The 23,499-nt window shown below is 42.3% G+C and overlaps 1 protein-coding gene and 1 long non-coding RNA gene across 2 annotated transcripts; both read right to left on the reverse strand.

Moving 5' to 3' along the window:
* Window positions 1-4,216: 4,216 nt before the first annotated feature.
* Window positions 4,217-10,009, reverse strand: LOC135463780 (uncharacterized). Its single transcript, XR_010443592.1, has 3 exons — window positions 9,937-10,009; window positions 6,479-6,607; window positions 4,217-4,233 (listed from the first exon to the last, which is right to left on the reverse strand). It is a non-coding gene; the product is annotated as an uncharacterized LOC135463780 (long non-coding RNA).
* Window positions 10,010-17,511: 7,502 nt separating this feature from the next.
* Window positions 17,512-21,425, reverse strand: LOC135464228 (uncharacterized). Its single transcript, XM_064741735.1, has 4 exons — window positions 21,354-21,425; window positions 20,472-20,612; window positions 19,097-19,238; window positions 17,512-18,341 (listed from the first exon to the last, which is right to left on the reverse strand). The coding sequence occupies exons 1-4, from the start codon at window positions 21,418-21,420 to the stop codon at window positions 18,269-18,271; spliced, it is 423 nt and encodes a 140-aa protein (XP_064597805.1). The 5' UTR covers window positions 21,421-21,425; the 3' UTR covers window positions 17,512-18,268.
* Window positions 21,426-23,499: the final 2,074 nt, after the last annotated feature.

Consider the following 23,499-nt stretch of genomic DNA (forward strand, 5'->3'; position numbering starts at 1 on the left):
CGACAGGACAAGTGACGGGTTGACAGTCTGGTCCAGCATAGCCGTTGTTACACTGCCCTGTGCATGTCCCACCATTCTTCATACATATGTTTGTTTGTCTGTTTGGACAATTACAGTCGTACTGACACATGAGGCCGTATTTCCCGACAGGACAAGTGACGGGTTGACAGTCTGGTCCAGTATAGCCGGGGTTACACTGCCCTGTGCATGTCCCACCATTCTTCATACATATGTTTGTTTGTCTGTTTGGACAACTACAGTCGTACTGACACGTGGGGCCGTATTTCCCGACAGGACAAGTGACGGGTTGACAGTCTGGTCCAGTATAGCCGGGGTTACACTGCCCTGTGCATGTCCCACCATTCTTCATACATATGTTTGTTTGTCTGTTTGGACAATTACAGTCATTTTGACACGTGGGGCCGTATTTCCCGACAGGACAAGTGACGGGTTGACAGTCTGGTCCAGTATAGCCGGGGTTACACTGCCCTGTGCATGTCCCACCATTCGTCATACATATGTTTGTTTGTCTGTTTGGACAATTACAGTTGTACTGACACATGAGGCCGTATTTCCCGACAGGACAAGTGACGGGTTGACAGTCTGGTCCAGTATAGCCGGGGTTACACTGCCCTGTGCATGTCCCACCATTCTTCACACATACATTTGTTTGTCTGTTTGGACAATTACAGTCATACTGACACGTGGGGCCGTATTTACCATCGTCACAGGACTCTGAAACAGATCAATACAAAACATGGTCCTATAACTCTTAAATATAAACGCTTCAATATCATAAGAGTTATAGCATAGAGTAAAGCCAGAGCAGCGACGACAATGACTTATTGTCAATTTACCTAAGTTAAAGTTTTCTAACTGTCCATTTAAATGCTTAAATAATAGTAAGTTACAGGCACCTTGGCACCTTGGCACCATGGCACCATGGCACAAAGGCTTAAACAGAATCAGGTTAAAAAATTCAGTCATGAATATATCACTTATGGTCAGTTTTGTTTAAATATGTGACTTAACGTGTCCACGTGATATAAAGGTTCAGTCACACAAAGCCTGTAAACAGGTTACTACCTAGCAGTAAATTGGTAATCGCGTGCAAATCGAAGGAAGAACGTGCGACTGTTCACAAAGGTTGTTGATGATCACCAGAGCAAAATCAGTCGCCACAAGGTCGACGGTTATATTCATAGCGTTATATTCATAGTATATTTTGCCGCTCCCACCCACCATTACAACTTCGGCCAGGCAAGACCTGTCTGCATGATCGCACCTTCAGTCGTGGGTGAATATGGTCACCAAGATTGATTGTACGATCGGTCGCCAATCGCTAGTACTAGTCACACGATTACCTATTACTTGTCTAGCCATCGATCTTCTCCAGTCGTTGGTGATCGCTCGACCACACATACCAACAGTGGTACGATGACCTAGTACCTGTATAAAATAGATCGTAGCAAACAATGGCGATCGGTCGTAATTCAGCCAAATCGAAACCAATTGCACGATACAGAACTTCTTTTGAGCCAATTTGTTTGAGGCTTTACCTAACTACGTAATTATTGGGTGCTGAACCAGATATGGACGTGCCACTGATACTTTCTATAGTGTGATCTACCAGAGGTGCTTATAGGTAGTTTTAGGATGGTCACCTTTAGCATTCACGATGTAAACGTGACTATAAGGTTATAAGGTGAGATGTAACCCATAGCAGCCACAGTGTGGACACAGACATAGGCTGGTCACCAGTAGCGGCCACGATGTGGAAGTACTTAGACTGCTCACCCATAGCAGCCACTATACGTACGAAGGTTACAAGGCGGTCAGTCAACCATTCAGGTGAACTGCTGGCTTTTCTACGCCAGACAGTTCAAGTAACTCTCAAACTCTCGTTTGCAGCCTATGCTGCAATATTACAAATCTCTCGTGATAATGCGCGACAGACAGATAGTGCACCTAGCTCCAGACAGGGTAGTAATAAGGTAAACGTTATTACAGAATGGCAAAACGCAATAACCACCTTATGGACGTAATAGATTCATAGAGTGGTGAATCAGAGCAGCCGTGGTACAGAGGTACCACTTTATGGGTATAATTACAGAGTGGTGAACGAGAGCAACCACGATACGGACGAAGATATACAGTGATGAACCAACGCAGGCATGTCGCGCAGGGGAAATTACAGAGTGGTGAACCAAAGCAGGCACGGTACAGAGGTTATTATAGAGTGGTCAACCAAAGCAGGCACGGTACAGAGGTTATTATAGATTAATAATAGTTATTAACTATTATAGTGATAGTGATTAACCAAAGCAGGCATGGTACAGAGCTTTTTATGGAGTAGAGAACCAAAGCAGGAATGACACAAAGCTGCCATGGCACACAGGTTATTATAGAGCGGTCAACTACAGCAAGCATGGCACAGAGGGTTTTTTTTACAGTGGTGAACGAAAGCAGGTATGCCACAGAAGCTGTTTTAGAGTGGTGAACCAAAACAGGCATAGCACAGAGGTTTTTACAGAGTGGTGAACCACAGCAGGCATGGCTCAGAGGTTATTATAGAGTGGTGAACCAAAGCAGGCATGGTACTGAAGTTATTATAGAGTGCTGAGTTAAAGCTGGCATTGCAAAGAGGTTATTACAGAGTGGTGAACCAAAGCAGGCTTGGTACAGAGGCTATTATAAAGTGGTGAACCAAAGCCGGCATTGCACAGAGATTATTTTACAGATTATTTTACCAAAGCTTGCATGGTACAGAAGTCATTATAGAGTGCTGAGCCAAAGTTGGCATGGCGCAGAGGTTATTACAGAGTGGTGAACCAAAGCAGGCTTGGTACAGAGGTTATTATAAAGTGGTGAACCAAAGTAGGCATGGTACACAGGTTATTATAAAGTGGTGAACAAAAGCAGGCATGGCATAGGGGTTATTATAGAGTGGTGAACAAAAGCCGGCATGGCACGGGGGCTATTCCAGAGTGGTCAACAAAAGCAGGCATGGCACAGAGGTTATTTTAGAGTGTTTAACCAAAGCAGGTGTGGCGCAGACGTTATTATAGAGTGGTGAATCAAAGCAGGCATGGCATAGAGGTTATTATAGAGTGGTGAACCAAAGCTCCCATCTGGATAACAGTCTTTTGACGTTTACTTCTGCGATGTCCACTGATACAAAACAATAAACTATTATAACTTTATTCACATCTATTAAGGTATGCGAGGCATCAAAATGATATTTGTGATATCTTTTACGCCTAAATTTTTTTAAAAAGCAACCATGATTCACAAACTTCAGTCGTCATTTTATCTTATCAAACGTTCTATCCGTTGACATTAAACGGTGAAACTACTTTAAACTTGAGGAAGAATTTATATATGACAGTTTCGGAGAGATTTGATAGTAAATCAAGTCGTCACTAACACGACTTACAGAAGCTACAAATGACATTGCTGTTCTTCTTTAGCCATCAAGACTACGTCTCTCCCTGCTGTAACAACTCTGGTCGAGAAAAAAATGCCTCTCTCCGTTTTTACAACTCTGGCTGAGTAAGACTACATGTACACCCTCCTGCTGTAGGAAGCCAAAAACTACTCCCTTGACTACAGTGACACTGTTGATACTAGTCTGGCTTAGTACGACTGTACCTTTTCTGAAATGTTTGGACATTGGTTAAACAAAACTACGCAGCCCTTGTTTCGACTCAGTACGACTATGCCTCTCTCTGCCGCTACGCTGTTATGACGAACATGGTGGCAGCCACAAGGTGGCGAGAACAAGCTAGGATGAGGCAAATTTTAAACTAAACCATTACTTAAATAAATACTGTTACCTGTAGGTATCTGACAGGTTCTCCCTTCCCACCCTGGAGAACACCGTCTTTGCACACAAGCAGCAAGGCCGCCTGAGAAGGTTCAGTCTTCTCCACATTTGGTCCTTAGTGGTCATATGACAGAGTAAATATTGTTATATTTAGGTGTCTGACAGGACCACACCCTTCTCCCAAACAGACATCAAAGCGAAGATATTATTACAGTGACATTCTTCGCCACATTTGGTATTAACTGGCCATGTGATGGAGTAAATACTGTTACCTGTACGTGTCTGACATTCTCTCCCTTCCCATCCTGGAGCACAGCCCCCTCCCAAACAGCGATCAAAGCCACAAGAGAATGATCTATTACAGTGACAATCCTCTCCACACTTGGTAGGACTCTTTACATTACACACTGAAACATAAAGAGACGAAACTGTAAGTGTGGTAATGGGTCACAGAAAAACATACCATAAAGCTATACCATACACACAGTATAAAAAATACATTCATCAAGAGTGCAATGTTTTCAGTTTTTTCTCTTTTTTGGTTTCTTATTTTCTACATGTCCGCCGTCAAGGGAAGTCATCAGTTTTCTGATAAATCACCTGATGCAAGGCCTAGGTGAAACCACGATACGCAAGTTTTTAAGTGGCATGCCTGCTGACACACAATTTAGAGAAAAATACGGGGTATCATCCATTGCCCACATCTGACAAATACCTCATACAAACCTTAATATAAACAAGGAGGCGTCACTAATTATCTTCAATCCCCCGACTTAAAAATAAGACAAATCTTATTAAGAATATAACTCAGGATATTGTAGCCTGTATTTCAGTGATTTTAGATCCGTCACCAGGAAAAAACGTGCAGGTTTATGAGTGGGGCAAAACGGAGTGTAAGGAGTAATGTATTATGTCGCACGCGTATGTTATTAGAACTATACTAGGCCTATTGCTTGATAATTCATGTCTGTTTTTTTAATTCGATCATTTAGTAGACACTAATGAAAATATATTGCATGTGATACAATTAATATTACTCAGATAAGTAAGTTACGCGTTAAATCTGCCAAATGTCATTGGAAAGTACAAAAATTAAATGTAGAAGAAATGGAACACACAACAGGTCCAAAGGCAAAATCGGTACCGGGTATGACCACCCACGTTTACAATGCATACTGTCCAACGCTTTCTCATGAACACTTTTTTATTAACAGCTTGTGGTATCCTACGCAACTCACGTTGTAGGACAAATGGAGGATCTCTAACGTTGGTGACATGAGGTCGACGTGCAATGTGCCGTCCCAGGTAATCCCGCAAGGTGCTCGATGGGCGAGCAATCGGGAAATAAGGAAGGCCATGGCATACATTATTCTGTGGCTGGAAACCCATGGGAGGACGTGCTCTGGATTTGTCCTGTTGGAAAACTTTGCACCTCTTGGTGTTTAAGAAAACAGGGAACAACGCGACGTCTTAAAATGACGCCCCTTTAGTAAACTGCATTAACACAACTAGTGCATACATCAAACTGTGTTCTGTGATGAAAAGTGATACCGCCGCAAACAATCACCCTTCCGTCGCAAACCATCACCCTTCCGCCGCCCCATTCATCGGTTTGCACAACAGTCATCATGATAATGTTCACCACCGCGTATACGTCCGTCGGTGTTTCTGAGGTGGAATTGACCAGAGAAGAGAACGCCATACCAGCGTCAAAATAACCATTGTCTGTTCAGTGCTGTAATGGTACTGTGGTGACATCCAAACGTTCCGCAGATATCAGTCGCGGCACTGCGTTTTTAGTGCTGTTCCGCTGCTACAACGATTGTGCGGAGAGCCATTGAATGCCTTCGTTTTATACCCCATTTTTACACCTAAAATTAATGGCTCTTTGAATTTTTCGAGCTTTTCAGGTGTAAAAATGCGTTTTCCCGTCCAGTATCTATGGTGTCTTGGTAACGAACCTCACATAGGCTATCAGACCTGCCATCATATTAGGATATTTCCGTTGTTATTCTCAGACAATCACCATATCTTTATGGATTCATGTTGATGTGTTTTAAAGCGGTTCAGTAAATATACAGCGGCCACGCAAACACATACTTATTCCAAACAGAAAATATCATTTTGATCGGGAATACCGTTTTGGTGGTTGATAACTATCCAGTCATTTCTTCTCTGGCCATGAATCTTTTGTTATCGCTGCCAGCAAAATGTTTACCTCGGGTATGTAAATGAGTCTTGCTCGGATCTGAAATTTGCTTTTTCTTATCGCACTGTTTTGAAACTTTATCTATATACTGATACATTATTATAACTTCATTTTCTAAGAAGGGGTCACCAACCAGATGCATGCCAAATCTCCCGACGTACAGCCTGCGGAAGCATGTACAAGACTTCCCCACTTACCTGGAAGAATCCCCCTCACAGAAAATGCCACATGACCATTGTAAACACCGGTTAGAGAACCTCGGCGAAAACAGCAACAGGTAAGTCATCAGTAAATAAAAGCAGATGTACCTGTATGAACAGGTGGGTGTACAGTGTAACTATACAGGCCTATGCTTTAGAGGAGTATTCTGATTCGTCAAAAGATACCAATGTGTTTTGAAAGTATGCCCTCGTGTAAGTGTTAGCATGAATATCTACACTTACCTTGCTGACAGTCACTGCTTGTCCATCCGTCCTGACAGCCTCCCTCACAAAAGCCTGCTGTTCCACACATCGTCCTGTCCACACAGTGACATTCATCTCCACATTTAGTCCTTGATGTCAGGTCACAGTCTAAAACATAATAGGACTCATAGCTTAAGTGATCTTTTTGTGAGAAGTTTTTGCACCTGCAAAACGTATGTAGATGTACTTTAACTTCATAACCAGGTGAAAATGTACTCAAAGTCAATCGCACGTAAAGGACTTATAAATTGTCCGAGGCTGATGAGGAAGTATTGGCCCTATTACAGCATAATTCCCAGTGCATACATATATACATGTTCTAACAAAGGTAACGGTATCTCAAATGGACCTCGATCAATATGATCAAGGTACAACAAAAAAAACGCCTCAGACAATATCAGCAAGGGATTAAACCACAAGCGTGAAAAGTGTCGTCTCTGCATTTTTGATTGGTGTTTTACGCCGTACTCAAGAATATTCCACTTATACGAAGTCGGCCAGCATTATGATGGGAGGGAACCTGGCAGAGCTCGGGGAAAACTCACGACCATCCCCAGGTTGCTGACAGACCTTCGCACCCCGCCGTAAGTACTCAACGGGGCATTTCTGGAGGCTTTATTCCGCCGATGTTATTTGTAAAGAAAATATCATGGGATTAATTGTTTTGTGGTTTCCACACTGAAATGTAAGGAGAAAACTAAACGCCTATGAATGAATACTGACAATTGTTCTCATTCTGATAGCGATGACTGGTGCCGAAGTAATATAGACTGGAATAAATAGGCCTATAGACCTGGAGAACTGGCGTGTGAGAGTACATGTGTGAGCGTATGATCGAAGCCCATTGCTCATTTTTGTCCCAGTAGGTGCATACCATGGTATATTCTAGGTGCCGTGCAGTGGACCATTGATTAGGCTAAGCATGCTCTACGCCCTTCTGTCGATGTGTCATGCGATAGGCCAAAACAGCTAAGACTTAGACGCTCACTGGGCCGGATAGTGTAATATTCATATACAATATGATATAGGAGTAGACTGCGAGCTAAGGATTATATCCACATTTAGGCTTTGTGCGTTTGTTACAGGACCAACATAGATTATACAACGTACTGCAGGCCTGTATTAAACGCTCAATATATAATGTTTTTTTTTATTAATTTTCATTAATAAATCGTTTTTTAATGAGATGTCGTCTGGTATTTTCATTTGTGGCGTTATGCTACATGCTACTTGGGCTATGACTTCTGCCAAAAAGGACTTAAAATCGGCCAGTGAACTTTCAAATGGATCACTACAACTTGGCTAATACAATCTTGATTTGGAAGTGTATAGGGAGTATTGCCAGACTGTATCGACTGTATTTTGGGCAATGAAATACTAAATTAATAAATCTGGTTACAAGTAACAGGCATTATACCCACAGGCGTACAATTTGAGTGATGAGACATCTCACATCTACATGTGCAAAATGTTTTATTAAAGAATACTCCATACCTTTTTGCCATACCTAATTCTACTTCATCCGTGCTGCTAAGCTCCTGTAAATAGCTATACTATATATACTATATTAAGCATTTCCATGTTAGAACAGTTAGAATAAACATCTCAGGCAAATAGACAAGAAGCCGATTTTCACCTGTTAGTGAGGTTGGTACTCCGGCCCATTTATCCAAAACGATTTGGGCTTTTAGCCTACAATTTCAATCCAAATTAGAATGTATACCTTAAATCAATAACATTTTCTAGGCTGATTTTTCGCTGTTGCTGTGCAACTTGAACATCCAGATTTGCAAATGTTCTGTTCTGTGAACAAGTTTTGGGGTCCATCTGGACAAATTCAAGAAATACTATGGCGGTTAGTTGGAGGATACCTGAGTGCCTGAGGTGAACCAGCGATCTTTGGTAAGTTACTGATAGAGTTTCCCATATGTATGTGACATACACAGACGCTCTCCATATGCTGGTAGGATACCAATGGTCATTAGTGAACGTTAGACTGCTGACAAGTAGTGCCGGAGGGAGGGAGGGGGAGGGAATGTATAAATTATCTGTTCAAAATTGAGTATGAGCCTGCACATACTAACTGAAGTTAGCAACGAGTTAGTTGTTAGTTATTAGTTATTCGAATAACCAATAACTAAGCCAGCACCGGGCTAGTTATCTGAATAACTAATAACTAACTAGCAGTGAGTTAGGTAATCAAATAACAAATAACATACTTGCTGCTCTTTAGTTATTCCAAACCAGTTATTGGAATAACTAATAACGAACAAGCAGCGGGTTAATTATTCGAAATAGCAGCGTGTTAGTTATTAGAATAATTAGTAACTAACCAGCTGCGGGTTTGTAAATCGAATAACCAATACTTAACCCGCTGCTGGGTTAGCTATTAGTTATTCAAATGACTGATTTCGAATAACTAACCCGCGGCGTTTACCAGCAATGCTTTGCAACAAACAACCAGTGTACTTATTGTGAACAGTATTTGGGGTTGGGACTAAGAACAGCGGCGGAGATTAACGTGAAAGTCCCTCGAAGTCAGGAAATCCGGGATCAAACCCGGGTCGTGCCTTACCACAGACTTTATACTATACTTGCTGCTGCCCCACATAGCGCTCGGAACTGAGAGTGAGTGAGTGAGTGAGTGCTCGGGGTTTAACATCGTACTTAATAATTTTTCAGTCATATGACGACGAAGCAGTCCGTAGAGTGCATGTAATGTGCCTCCTTGTTGCAGGACGGATTTCCACCGCTCTTTTATCTGGTGCTGCTTCACCGAAGGAAAGTAAGCCGCCCGCCCGAGCCATTACACTGATACGGGTCAACCAGTCGTTGCACTATCCCCTTCATGCTGAACGCCAAGCGAGGAAGTTACAACTTTCTCTTTTAAAGTCTATGGTGTGACTCGACCCAGAATTGACCCTGGGATCTACCGCCACGAAACGGACGCTCTGCCGACTGTGGTATCGGCCGGAACTGAGAGGCTAGAGCAGAGGAACTAGTTGTCCCAGCTGGATGTGAATGAGCATATGTATAACTGAAAATTATTGAGTACAATGTAAAAAGCCAAACACAAATACATTTGAAACATACATACAGCCTTTCAATTTAAACACAGGGTGCAGCAAAACTAGGTAATCCTGTAAAGATGCTCTCATAAAAATATAACCGGTATGCCTTCTGTACTATTCATGCCACGGCGAGCATCATCCGTACCACGGTCTGTACCATGAAATTTGTTAAATCAGTAACACTTAATTCTAAAAAAAATCATTAAATTTGATCAAGTGTATCAATGAACTCCATTATTAGATCTATATGTGTTTCTCCGCACTAAATTCCTTGTAATATATGTATGGTAAGAGTTTTATCGAAAAGGAGGCCTCTACGGCAGATGAAATTCCGGGTCAGCGAGAATACTGTCACGTGATATTTACCTTGCCCGTAGCAGACCGGAATTAACGTCAGAACTACCAGGGTCAGCAGGAGTGACGAGAGCGTGGCCATCGTGTTCGGACAATCCTGCGGTACCGTCTCGTGACAGGCACAGACAGTGAAGACTGAGCTAGCAGCGCAGTTTTCAGCGTGATCAAACTTACCTTAAAGTTGCCTGAGCAGGAAGTAAAAATATATTCTTCACAAATATTGGTATTTATGATGGCATAGCCGTCCAGCCGCATGCTGCGCTGCTGTTTGTTCCGCATAAAGCGAGATCTAGACCTGTATGGGCTCTATTCACGGAAAAAACACGATGGTGGTACTAAGGGCCTATACACCTGAGGGTCAAGGCCTAAATAGGCGTTCATGCGTGCAGGTTTATACATTATCTAGCTCTCGTGTTATTTATAAAACCTCGATATAAGGTTGTGACAATCTTAACACGGCTTTATACACACAGGAGAATAAGTCCAATCTACCTTATAGTCATTCTCACACAGGGCTTTTTACATACTGCTCGTGTATTGAGTTACATAAGCAAAAACATATTTGAAAGGCACAAAGGTATATTGGCGTCTTGAATAGCGATGGTTTGATGGAGGGGGTATAGACATATTTGTGTTCAAGCTTCAGCAAATATAATCTGGCTAGTTTGATGTATGGGGGAAAGATATCTGGCTACCCTTTAAAGTATGTCAAATGAAAAAGACACAATATTTATGTGTCACCACCATACATTTTCGCACAGCGCTATAATTTAGCTTGGGCCGGATAAAGTCTATATACTGCGGCACTTCGATACATATCTTGGTTGGAGGGGAGGGGGGGAGGGTCTTGCGGGAAGGGGCTAAGGTGGGGGGGGATGTGAAGGGTAGCCTACAGTAAAAGTGCAATATTTACGGCATCGAATCCAGCTCTTTGTATCAACCCTAATTATAGCCCATAATTACGTCACTGTTTTTACAATCACCGCCCCTTGGTATCTGCTTTGCATTATCTCCGGTTTTCCTGACGGTGTTTGTAAGTTTAGCTGTGATATATGCCACGTAATTATTGTTGTGTGTCGTCACTGGAAATATTAGTCTCTACAATGGCCAGGAAGACCCTGTATGTTTTCAGTCTTCCTGGATCAGATATTGGCTGTAAGACTGAGTGCTGAAAATACATGAATTTAATAATTACAGGTAACAGTAAGATTGCATAGGCAGATAGTTTCATTTTTTAAATTTATTTTCGTACAATGTTTCGGCAATATAACCATAAGGCTTGGAGAAAAACATTCAGACATGCGCTTAATCATTTAGTATACATTAGTTATCAGTACAAAGATTGAAGGAAAAGAAACATATATGTGAATTTTCACATGATCAATCCGCTTTCATCAAAGCTGAGAGTTTAAGCCATGTTTGACAGTGAGAATGTCAGAGTGTCATTAATCATGACAGAGATCGTACATAGGATGGTGGCTGTGGGTTTCCCACGGGTTCTGACCGATTTCCTCCCATCATAATGCTGCATGACCGCCGTTGCATAAGTGAAATACTCTTCAGTGCGGCGTTTAACTCAAGTAAAATAAATAAATAAATTATTAATAAAATAAGCAAGTAACGTGGAATGACTCAAAGTCACAGATGGACGTTCATGTCAGCGTCTGGAGACAATAACATACCATTATGTTTAAGCGGAAGGCGACACTTCCCTGCATGTATAATCCGACAACAGCATTTCAGACACCTGTTGTAAGATCTCATGTACTTGGCCTCATATTGAAAAAAACAGTAATATAATTTATAATTGAAATCGGGAAATGACCTAGTTGTTCAGGCTGCGTGGGAAAGGCCGGGCTCAATGCGAATCCCGCTAACGCCAAGAGTGGCCAGTCTCTAAAGGACTTTCTTTAAAGGATACATGAAAAGGGTCATGTAAAACGACGAGTGTGGTTTCACAGCAAATGATTGAAAAATATGCCAGAAAACTGAGATTTTTTTGGAATTTTTTTAATCTTATGTTATATTTCTTGATAACCCTCGGTCATTTAAAGTTGTCTTGACAGGTATCACCGTTGACTTCACCACAGCAAGACCGACTACTGGGACCTGAGAAAAACTGTAGTCTAAAGTCATAAAAAAACTGAGGAGATTTTTTGTATTTTTACATGTCAGGCCACATTATATATTACATATTAAGAAATAAAAACAAGCGTTTAATGTATCCTGAAACCCTTAACGTTGGTGGACAGGCCTGATAATGGTCAACCACAAAGTGGAGTCCCATGTCGGCCTGATTTCAGTGAGGCAGCATGTCGTACCTAGGAGACACCGTCTTTTACAATGAGGAACATTTCCCTGCCTAAAGTCATTCGGGTCCAAGCCGTGTATTCTGAAGCTCATTCACGTTCATTCATTACAAGAGGACAATGTTTACTCCAGCTTGGACCTGAGTTGCCACTGGGTGGGAACACGAATCCCATTGGTGACCAGAAAAAGGTTAACGGCGACAATATAGCACCAAGCGAGGAACAAAACGTCATGGATCGCTTCGGTGGCCTAAAGGTTAGAGCGTATGCCCCGAACTCGGGATCAAACTCGGGGTCATACCAAAGGCTTTGAAAATGATACTTGCTGGTGCCCAGTACTGAGCATTGGTTGACCCTGTGTCAGTATAATGTGACTGGGTGGGAAGTCTTCATACTACTGAAAAATTGTTAAGTATGAAGATAAACCATAAGCACTCACTCACTCACTTATAAACTCAACAATAAGGCCATCTTTTTCTATAACTTCAGATGTTTAAACATATGGATCCCCAGATCCCAGTACCCTTTTTGACAACACAGTTTATCACCTCCCTCCAGGTAGCCTACTGTATCTGATGTACATATCCAGTTGTATTAATCTCCACCAGGAAGTCTCTGACCTAACCCCCAAACTGGTTAACCCCGGTGCTGAACAGGCTCGCACACTTTTCTCTGCACACTCATGGATCCGTTTCAATGCAGCAAACATTCGCTGTAAGTCTTGACAAGGAACCGGTTTTTCTTCAAGTTTTCTTTGACACTTAAATATAGAGACAGATTTTTAGTGAATAAGTTGTTGAACTGACCCGCCATTTCAAAATAGGCCATGCTAATTATCAAGTGATGAATGCGCCGGTGTGGGTTTATGTACATTTTCAACAGTTCAGTCACATGTTGACAACGTGATTCTGTATTAGTCTTCTACAAAGACTTCGTAAAATCATGTTATATTGCAGCGTCAGGTGACAGATCAAGGAAGGTAGAGGGGATTTCCCCAGAGGCCGCCAGTCACAATTATTTGAGCTCTATGTCTGTGATGATAACGTACACTGGATGACTAATTTGCTCAACCAACTAATTTATTGAAACATTCATTCATTCATTTGTGCATTTTCCACGCCGTAGATGAGAGTGTTTTTACCGTGTTCAGTTTTCAGTGTGAAACGAACCCGAATTTCAAGAGCAAACCACTGGCCTCTGGCAAGTAACTGAAGAACATCTCCTGCCTATGACGTATAGATCTTCGCAGGGCGAGTGTGAAAGCCAAAATGGTGGAAGATAGGTGATATCCGATGAAGTTCATGTTCAGCTGGTTTGTAAGCCTTGTAAACCCTATGTACCCTGTGTACCATGTGTATCCTGTGCGTCCTGTGTGTCCTGTGTGTCCTGTGAGCCCTGTTTGTGCTGTGTACCATGTGTGTCCTGTGTGTCCTGTGAGCCCTGTGCGCCCTGTGTGCCCTGTGAGCCTTGTGTCCTGTGTAACCTGTGTGTCCTGTAAGCCATGTGTGTCCTGTGTGCCCCATGAGTCCTGTGTGTCCAGTGTGTCCTGTGAGCCCTGTGATCCCTGCGGGCCCTGTGAGCCTAGTGTGCTCAGTGTGCCCTGTGAGCCCTGAGTGTCCTGTAAGCCCTGTGTGTCTTGTGAGCACTGTGTGCCCTGTGAGGCCTGTGTCCTGTGAGCCTTGTGTGTCCTGTGAGCCTTGTGTGGCCTGTGTGTCCTGTGTGCCCTGTGTGTCCTGTGTAACCTGTGTGTCCTGTGTAACCTGTGTGTCCTGTAAGCTCAGAGTGTCCTGTGAGCCCTGTGTGTCCTGTGTAACCTGTGTGTCCTGTAAGTCTTGTGTGTCCTGTGAGCCCTGTAAGCCCTGTGTGTCCTGTGTGCCGGGGGCCTCCGTGGCTCAGTCGGTTAAAGCGCTAGCGCAGCGTAATGACCCAGGAGTCTCTCACCAATGCGGTCGCTGTGAGTTCAAGTCCGGCCGTACGTGAGAAGGTCTGACAGCAACCTGCGGATGGTCGTGGGTTTCCCCCGGGCTCTGCCCGGTTTCCACCCACCATAATGCTGGCCGCCGTCGTATAAGTGAAATATTCTTGAGTACGGCGTGAAACACCAATCAAAAAAAAAAAAAAAAAAGTCCTGTGAGCCTGTGAGCCTGTGAGTCCTGTGAGCCCTGTGTTTCCTGTGTGTCTTGTGTAACCTGTGTGTCCGTGGTACTGTGTGTCATGTGAGCCCTGTGTGCCCTGTGTGTCCAGTGTGCCCTGTGAGCCCTGTGTGCCCTGTGATCTCTGTGTGTCCTGTGTGTCCTTTGTGCCCTGTGTGTCCTATGAGCCCTGTGTGCCCTGTGTTTCCTGTGAGCCCTGTGTGTCTTGTGTAACGTGTGTGATCTGTGTGTCCTGTGTGTCCTGTGTGTCCGGTGTGCCTTGTGATTCCTGTGTGCCCTGTAAGTCCTGTGTGCCCTGTAAGCCCTGTGTGTCCTGTGAGCCCTGTGTGTCCTGTGTGTAATGTGTACCCTGTGTGTCCTGTGTGTCTTGTGTACCCTGTGTGCCTTGTGCGTCTTGTGTGCCCTCTGTACCCTGTGAGCCCTGTGTGCCCTGTGAGCCCTGTTTGCTCTGTTTGTCCTGTGAGCCCTGTGTGGCCTGTGATGCTTTTGTGCCTTGTGACCCCTGTAAGTTCTTTAAGCGTACTGGATCAATAAGTGACTGAGGGCGGTGAAAACATGGAATCTCGAAAGTTTTCCCGTCCAAGGCTGTTACACGACAGTGTCTCAATTTGCACTTGCCTATCGTATCTCGTGGGCAGAACATAAAGTGACAGCCGCTTGTCTGCTGTATACTGACATTTATTCATTTGAAATGGATAATGGATTTTAACGATGGATTATGGATAATATTTATCCATAACGAGTGGCATTTGTCCATATGAATAATTCAGTTAGGCCTATCGGTATAAATAATTCAGTTATCAGTATTAATAACTGATTTATCGATACCAATAATTCATTAATCGATGTCGATAATTCATTTATCTATATCGATATTTCATTCTTTGATATCATTAGATTCATTTGTCACCTTTGAGATAATAATCTTCAATATGACAATACGGTCAAACGCATATTCTGGATTGATGGTTTGATGGCTTTATAAATTTGAGCCTATAAAAGAGCCGTGACAATCATGTTGGTTATTGAATGCCTAATACTCCATTCCGGTGATATTTATACCAACCGTACTGAGTTTGTGTCGCAAGGACTTCGACTGAGAGTCGATCACGCTCTTTACCTATCAGTACATGTTTGGACATTGACCAACCCACCTACACCTCCCTCAAATCCATCCACACGCGCGCACACACCACCCTTTTTAGCTATTCGTGGAGAAAGCTCAAATGACCGTTTGCGCAATCAAACGTTCCTCGAAGACCACTTGCCTGCCACCAATATGGCGTGTATATCTATCTATACGTCACACGTGGGTAAGTTCGTCAGTAACATGCCCATGGTCGATGGATTACCCCGAGCACATCGGTTTCCCCCATACATCAAACTAACCACCTTTTTGTAGATGAAAACTTCCTGAGTACGGCGTCAAACAAGAATCAATGATTATCTAAATGTATAAATATCAGTACATGTAAGTTTGATGTTGGTGTCGAAAGATTGTGTTGGCAGTTGCAAAGTCCACATGAGTCCTGTGGACTGTCCAGTGTCAAATCCCGCAAAGGAAGGCCCATCGGCTATTGGAAGCGAAAATACACACTAATTTTACCACGCCAATTCTGTTGTGGATAATGCTCTTTTGGAGATCTGACGGACGTAAGGTTTGTGTACTTTCACTAGGCCCTTTTGGACATCTAATGGAATCTGTTGGTGTATAAACCCAGCGTGTTGAAAGCAGCTCCTGTTGATAAGATACTTGACATCACCGTGACCTAACATACTTAAAGAAGAAGAAAACATAACCATGATGCCAAACTCAGATGAGTGGATAGGTGAATGCTTAGGGTTTAAAATTGTACCGGTACTTCATAATTTTTTAGTAACATGACGACGAAGGAGTCCGTAGAGTACACGTACGTGTAATGTGCCTCCTTGTTGCAGGACGAATTTCCACCGCTCCTTTTTCTAAGGCTGCTTCACGGAGACGACTTACCCGAGCCATTATACTGATACGGGTCAACCAGTTGTTGCACGACAATCGAACGACAATCGAGGAAGCCTACAACTTCCTCATTTTAAGTCTTAGGTGTGACCCGACCCAGGATTGACCCTGAATTCCCCGATGCGGAAGCTCTAGTAACTCAACCAAAAGGTGGTCCCAAATACCCACCATACAAAAATTATTTTGATGCGTCTTTTTCTCTTTAAAGAAAAATCGGGAACAAATACTGAACACAACACTTACAACTAACTTTCGGCAGTCTTTCATCTAAACTTGATGTAATTTTTTTTGTACGTTTTTCTCCAGACAGACAGACAGACATAAAGGCAGACATAAAGACAAACATACGCACACAGACATACAGGCGGACAGACAGACAGACAGACACAGACATACACACGGACGGACATACAGACACAAAGACATACACACACATACACACACACGCATACACAGACACACGGACAGACACACGGACAGACACACAGACATACACACACACGCACGCGCACATGTATAGACAGATATACACATAGACAGACACACGGGTATAAGCTGACAGACACACGGACATACACACACACGCACGCGCACATGTACAGACATACACACGAACATACACACAGACATACACACAGACAGACACAAGAATTTCTCATTCGCCTGCCACCGCAGGCCGATCTGCATGGAGAAACTCAAAGTGTCTGAGTAAAACTATAGATCCATGGCACGATACTGACAAGCTTTCTCACGTGCATACGTGCATACCATATATATCCCAAACGGTCCTACGAACTCTGGGGAACACTTTTTGTCACAAAGACCACAAAAAGATTGGAAACGGGCAATCTTGAATTCCTTGTCCAACGACGGGACTGAACTTCCGCCTGGTGGTCGGTAATCTATCGACAACATTACTTTCTGATCAATATTCCGGCATACATGCCCTTTGGAGAGTAATATTTTTAATAGATAGAACTTGTACCTTCAAACTAGAATAGATTAACTACGTTAAAAGTTACAACTTGTAACTACAGATGTCTAATATTCTTGCATAATTTTTGCTTGAAACAAGATAGATCAAAGACAAAAGAAAGTTTATTTATTTATTTATTTGATTGGGTGTTTTACGCTGTACTCAAGAATATTTCACTTATACGACGGTTGCTGGCCGGAAGTCACAGTGTCCGCATTGATGAGAGGCTTCTAGGTCATTAGAGCCACAGAGGCCTCATAAAAGAAAATGGATGAATGATAAGTTATGAACTTTTTCCTGAAGTGACATGGAAGAGAGCTGCCAAGACGTAGCCCTTACAAATATCAAACCTCTTCCTATTTCATTCATTTATTTATTTGACTGATCTTTAACTCTATCATAAAAAGTTACATGTATGTGACAGCAGTCAGGCTTATGGATAGAGGAAATCGGAGTGCTCAAAGTGAGTCACCAGGTACGAGTCAGTTACGTTCACCAGGTACGAGTCAGTTACGTTCACCAGGTACGAGTCAGTTACGTTCACCTGACAAAAATCTTGACTTAGAAAGGCTGGATTTGTCAATGGCCAAGGGCCTGGCGATAACTCTGGGAGACTGGTTGTAGTGGTAAGATTCCAACCTTTTCTCCGGGTAGGCGTGACTTATTCATGAATATTAATGAAACACGTCATCACTGGAAATATGTTTTAGGGTTGGGGTTAGTGTTCGGATTAGGAGATAGGGTTAGGATTACGGTTAGACGTGTTTCGTTCATATTCATAAAGGAAAGGGTCGTAATCTTACCGCTACCGTCGCCTCATTAGTTTGCCTTCAGCTGTTGGTATTGTACAAAACTGCATTTGAATTCTTCCATACTGACAGTTACAAAAATCAACGTGATGAACAGTTCAGGAATTGTAATTCCAGATCTCCATCTCAACGAGAGCTTTTCCATCAACTTTCTTTAGCAAGCACACGTACCTGTAAAAACAAAGACGTTTATTCTGGTAAACTACAAATGTCCTAAGTTAGGTAACCCTTCATGTAATATCTACAGATTTAGAAATTGTAGTCGTATTACAAATTGTTCCCTGAACTCCTTTACTTTCCTGGAACACTTAATATCTGCCGTGAGGACTTGTTCCTAGATTAGACTAACTGCTTTCCGTAAAGTGAATGATTGGAACTTTTTGGCTTATTTCATGAGTGTTTAAAGCCGAATGTATCACTTACTGTATATGACGGCAGGAACTTTTATGATCCCAACAGGAAACCAGATGCTACTTTTTATCGTACTGGATTCTGAGACTCATACAGTCAGTAGACAAAGCTTGTATATACGAACTTCTAGACCCTAAACTGTGTAGGGCCACTGATATTCGAGTGGCATGTGAAATTCCCCATCAGCCGGCAGGATGAAGGTTACACCTTTGAACCAGTAAGGTCAGGAATGATCGCAATACGAGATGCATAACGGTACTGATGTTCAAAAGAAACGCTACCAAGGCTTTGAGAGACTACCGAACAAAAGCAACCACATGTTGCATATGCAAGAGACATGTATTCAAGAGAGTGATATTTTAGAATGGTGTGAACTAGATGAGACTACATGACAGGAGAAACATTTTGATGGACAGTCACACAAAGACGTCTGTGTTTCCAAATGAAACGAGTTCAAATGGCATTTGTACCGCTTCCTTTGGACGTCAGTATATATGAAATTCAACTCGGCTTACTTTCCCTTTAGAATACGTCCATCGTCGTACAGCTCTTTGAGTTCAGCCCAAGCTACCGCAAATTCCTGGGTGTATTCCAGTATGTCAATCACTGTCAAAATGTCCCCCGACTCACCATGCTGGCCTATGTAACTCGGGAATTCTTGAATGAATGGATGAAAAGACTTTAGCCTGTATATTTGTCTTAAAAGATAAAAAGTTTTAAGTTTCTCAGCTTTTTTCTTGAGGCCTAAAAATGGGTGTAAAGTATTTTCTTCTAAGATGTCAACAAAGATAGCTGTCAAACCAACTTGAGGGCCGTTAATCTCTCTGTTCCGGTAATTTCGTCAATGACGTCAGTTTTGGAAATTTCCGACAATTGGTGGAACATATGCATACAGAGCAGTTATTAAGAGATATAAACTTCGTTTTTAGAATTTCTTTCAACATATCTCTGAACACTGCTTAGGAGTTCCGGGTCAATCTTTGGTGACTCTTTATCATTAAACCTCATTCTATCAAAGTCCAGCAGAACTGGAGAATTTCTTGAGTATAACATCGACATCATTCAAGTTCATTCAATTTTTATTTACTTATTTATTTATTTATTTTATTTAATCGGTGTTTTACACCGTACTCAAGAATATTTCACTTATACGACGGCGGCCAGCATTATGGTGGGTGGAAACGGGGCACAGCCCGGGGGAACCCATGACCATCCGCAGGTTGCTGGCAGACCTTCCCACTTACGGCGGGAGAGGAAGCCAGCATGAGCTGGACTTGAACTCACAGCGGCCGCATTGGTGAGAGGCTCCTGGGTCATTACGCTCCGCTAGCGCGCTAACCAACTGAGCCACGGAGGCCCCTCATTCAATTTTTTTTTCCTTTACCTATTTGTTTGTCGTTTAACGTAACATGTAAGATAAATGTATCTATACGATGGCGGTAAGGTTCAAGGGTTCCGGAATCTATATTTTGGACTTTATACCGGACCGAGTGAGTGAGTGCATGGGGTTTAAGGTCGTACTTAAGGTCGTTCAGTCATATGACGACGAAGATGTTCTTAGAGTGTTTGTAATGTGCCTCCTTGTTGCAGGGCGGATTTCCACATCTCTTTCACCTAGTGCTGCTTCACTGAGACGAATTACCGAAGGCAAATAAGCCGCCCAATCCGAGCCATTATACTTTCTCTTAATTCTGAACGCCAAGCGAAGAAGCAACACCTTCCTCTTCTCAGGTTTCGGTGTGACACGACCTAGGATTGAACCTGGATGTATCTAAATATTAAATCTGGTCCCTAATTTAGCAACTCTCCGAGATGTTTTGGAATTGAAAAAGGCACGGAATTTTTCAAAAATACGATTCCAGGCGTAGATGTATTCGACAAACTGCCTACCTTCCCTGCCGTGAATAGCGTGTAGATCTGGAGGGAGGACGACAGCCGTTTCTGTGTAAAACTCCGACGTGGCGTTAAACTCGTGCTTCTCTACGTCAGCTCCATAACGGTTGAAGATGTCCTGTAGTTCCGCGAGCCATTCTGATTAACCAAAATTATGTACCCAATATTTTAAATCAAATATACATGAATAATAAAGTTACAAAGCTAAATGACTGTGACCCGAGCGTAAGCCAATACTGTAAACATACAGAACTGTAACCCTACAGAACTGTAAGCCTCCAGAACTGTAAACCTTCAGAACTGTAGACCCACAGAATTGTAAACCTACAGAACGTACTTGTGTGTGGAGAGTAATTTTTGTAGATCTATTCCATTGGTTTTTATAAAAGAATTGCAGCATTTACGGAAATGACAGGGCCCACTTGTGCGAAAGGGTATTAGCCAGCACTGGTTTTTGTTCATGTTTTATATTTAAAATTTTAGCCAATCTCACCAGCCAATGCAGTTCTCTAAAGTCAAAGTAGGCTATAACAGCAGCAGTTTCAGTTCATATTTAATATGTTATACAATTCTTTTAGGTTAAGTGCAAAATTGAAGATTTCATTTAAAGTTTAATCTTTAACCAGTTTTGAGCAACCGGGCCCAGACAAATATTGTGTAGATATAGAGAAATAGTAAATAGTGAAGTATTATTAAACTAAGAGATTGTACTCCTAAGAGACCTCTGTAAATGGACACCAGCTGGAATGCGGACACATACACGCACTTGTACATGCTCTAGACACTTGAGCAAACATTTACCTTTGGACTGAGTTCTACAAGTAAATATTCAGTGGAATTAAGTTTGTTTAAACACGGCAACAAAACAGAAAAACCTACCTTCTTTCCTGAAGGCCCACGCGCCTCCGAAGACAAAAACAAGAAAGAGCACGTTGGAGAGCACCATGTTTCTGAGGCTGAAAGAGAATGATTACAGCTGGTTACAGCTGCGGAATCATGTTTTATTTATTTATGTGATTGGTGTTTTACGCCGCACTCAAAAATATTTCACTTATACGACGGCGGCCAGCATTATGGTGGGAGCAAACCGGGCAAAGCCCAGAGGAAACCCGCAGCCACCTAGCCGGAGAGGAAGCCAGCATCAGCTGGACCGCATTGGTGACAGGTCACTACTTCTAGGTCACTATGCTGCGCTAGTGCGCTAACCAACAGAGCGACGGAGGCCCCGCGGAATCATGTGCTTATGCGTGCATACACAGAATAACATGTGGTTACATCTGTGGAAACAGAATGGCTTGTGGTTATAGGAGCAGGAACAGAATGGCCTGTGGTTACATCTGTGGAAACCGAATGGCTTGTGGTTATATCAGCGGGAACAGAATGGCATGTGGTTACATTTGTGGAAACAGAATGGCTTGTGGTTATAGCAGCGGGAACAGAATAACATTTGGTTACATCTGTGGAAACCGAATGGCAAGTGGTTACATCAGCGGGAACAGAATGGCATGTGGTTACATTTGTGGAAACAGAATGGCTTGTGGTTGTAGCAGCAGGAACAGAATAACATTTGGTTACATCTACAGAAACAGAATGGCATGTTGTTATATCTACAGAAACAGTTGTTGTTTATATCTATCAGCGGGAACAGAATGGCATGCGGTTACATTTGTGGAGACAGAATGACTTGTGATTGTATCTGCGGAAACAGAATGGCATGACGGTATATCCACTGAAACAGAATGGCACGTTGTTATATCTACAGAAACAGAATAACGTGTGGTTATATCTGCCAGAGTGACTCCTAGTTATACCTGCGGAAACAGATCATTTAATTACACTTATAGGACGCGATACAATTACACCTGTGATAAACACCTTCGCGGTATGAAATTCAAATTACGTGATACAAACAGCCTCTGGCTGGAGAACATTGAAAATCCATAAAAAATATCACCGATTAACAGATTTAATGCGAATGAGTTAATCTCCAATACCCACGGGAACATAGCATAATGGATTTTCTGAAACTCTGAGTGAATTTTCACAGTTATGCTTAATCATAGACCAAGTAAACTCGTATAAATCCTGTAAGTGTATGACTCCGGAAACACAACCGTACTGCGTTCTCAACGGTATCTTGAGGTCTGCTCTCCATTTCCGCTTTTAAAACCATCTGTTCGACCATACTTTTTTCTATTAAACGTTTCGTCATGTTTGTCTTCATAGCATTTGTCTGCTAGAGGTTTTACATTCATCGTGTTAAATTAGATCGCCATGTTGGATATATGAACAGCAACCAAAGCGCATCTGAGATGCATGTTTTGTTATGGACAACTGATATTCTAGCATGGTACACGATTTGAACCTATGCATCGAAACAGATATTCGTATACCAGCCGTCAACCATTAGGGAGGTTCCAGGTCAATAATTGGAAGACCTAATTCCCCGAAACGACGTCTAACACAAACCACCAAAGAACTAAGAAAGTATTTAAAGTACGAAAATAGGAAAAATCATACAAAGAAAAGCAATCAATTGTTTCTCTAAATCAATGATGTTGGACAGATGCAAGTTGTGTTCTAAGCAACTCAGTGAAATTAGTGATCAGTATAGTTCCTTACCTTAGTACATGTAAACAATACAAAATGCTAATTTAGACAATTTCTACACACTAACCGTCTTGAGGACGTATCCCAGAGTGTTGACCGCTTCACGCTATCGATAGGAAGAACCCAGACTAAATCCTGCCGGACTTTACACGTCCCTTCTTTCCAGTGAAACAGTTGTTCATTTGGTGCCCACACGTACATATAAACTCACTTTTTAATGATGTTTTCCTGTCAACGCTTAAAACGTTTTTTTGTTTATCATTTGTCCGTTTTAATTAAAAATCTCGTCTTATAACAATCTGGACTTAAATGACAGTATGATAAGCGATCTTCCACATGCAAAATCAATACTTTTTGTATTTTTACAATATGTTTTACACCGGAGGCATTGAAAAAGTTTCATTTCAATATGCCT

This window comes from Liolophura sinensis, chromosome 3, assembly GCF_032854445.1.
Source record: "Liolophura sinensis isolate JHLJ2023 chromosome 3, CUHK_Ljap_v2, whole genome shotgun sequence".
Lineage (NCBI taxonomy): Eukaryota > Metazoa > Mollusca > Polyplacophora > Chitonida > Chitonidae > Liolophura > Liolophura sinensis.

What these genes read in the sequence shown, in the direction of transcription:
- LOC135464228 (XM_064741735.1), bottom strand. Translation starts at nt 21,420, where the DNA reads ATGGTGCTCTCCAACGTGCTCTTTCTTGTTTTTGTCTTCGGAGGCGCG. An exon ending in CGCTATTCACGGCAGGGAAG is followed by an intron (nt 19,239 to 20,471) that starts GTAGGCAGTTTG and finishes CATTCATTCAAG; the next exon opens with AATTCCCGAGTTACATAGGC. An exon ending in GGACGTATTCTAAAGGGAAA is followed by an intron (nt 18,342 to 19,096) that starts GTAAGCCGAGTT and finishes TTGTTTTTACAG; the next exon opens with GTACGTGTGCTTGCTAAAGA.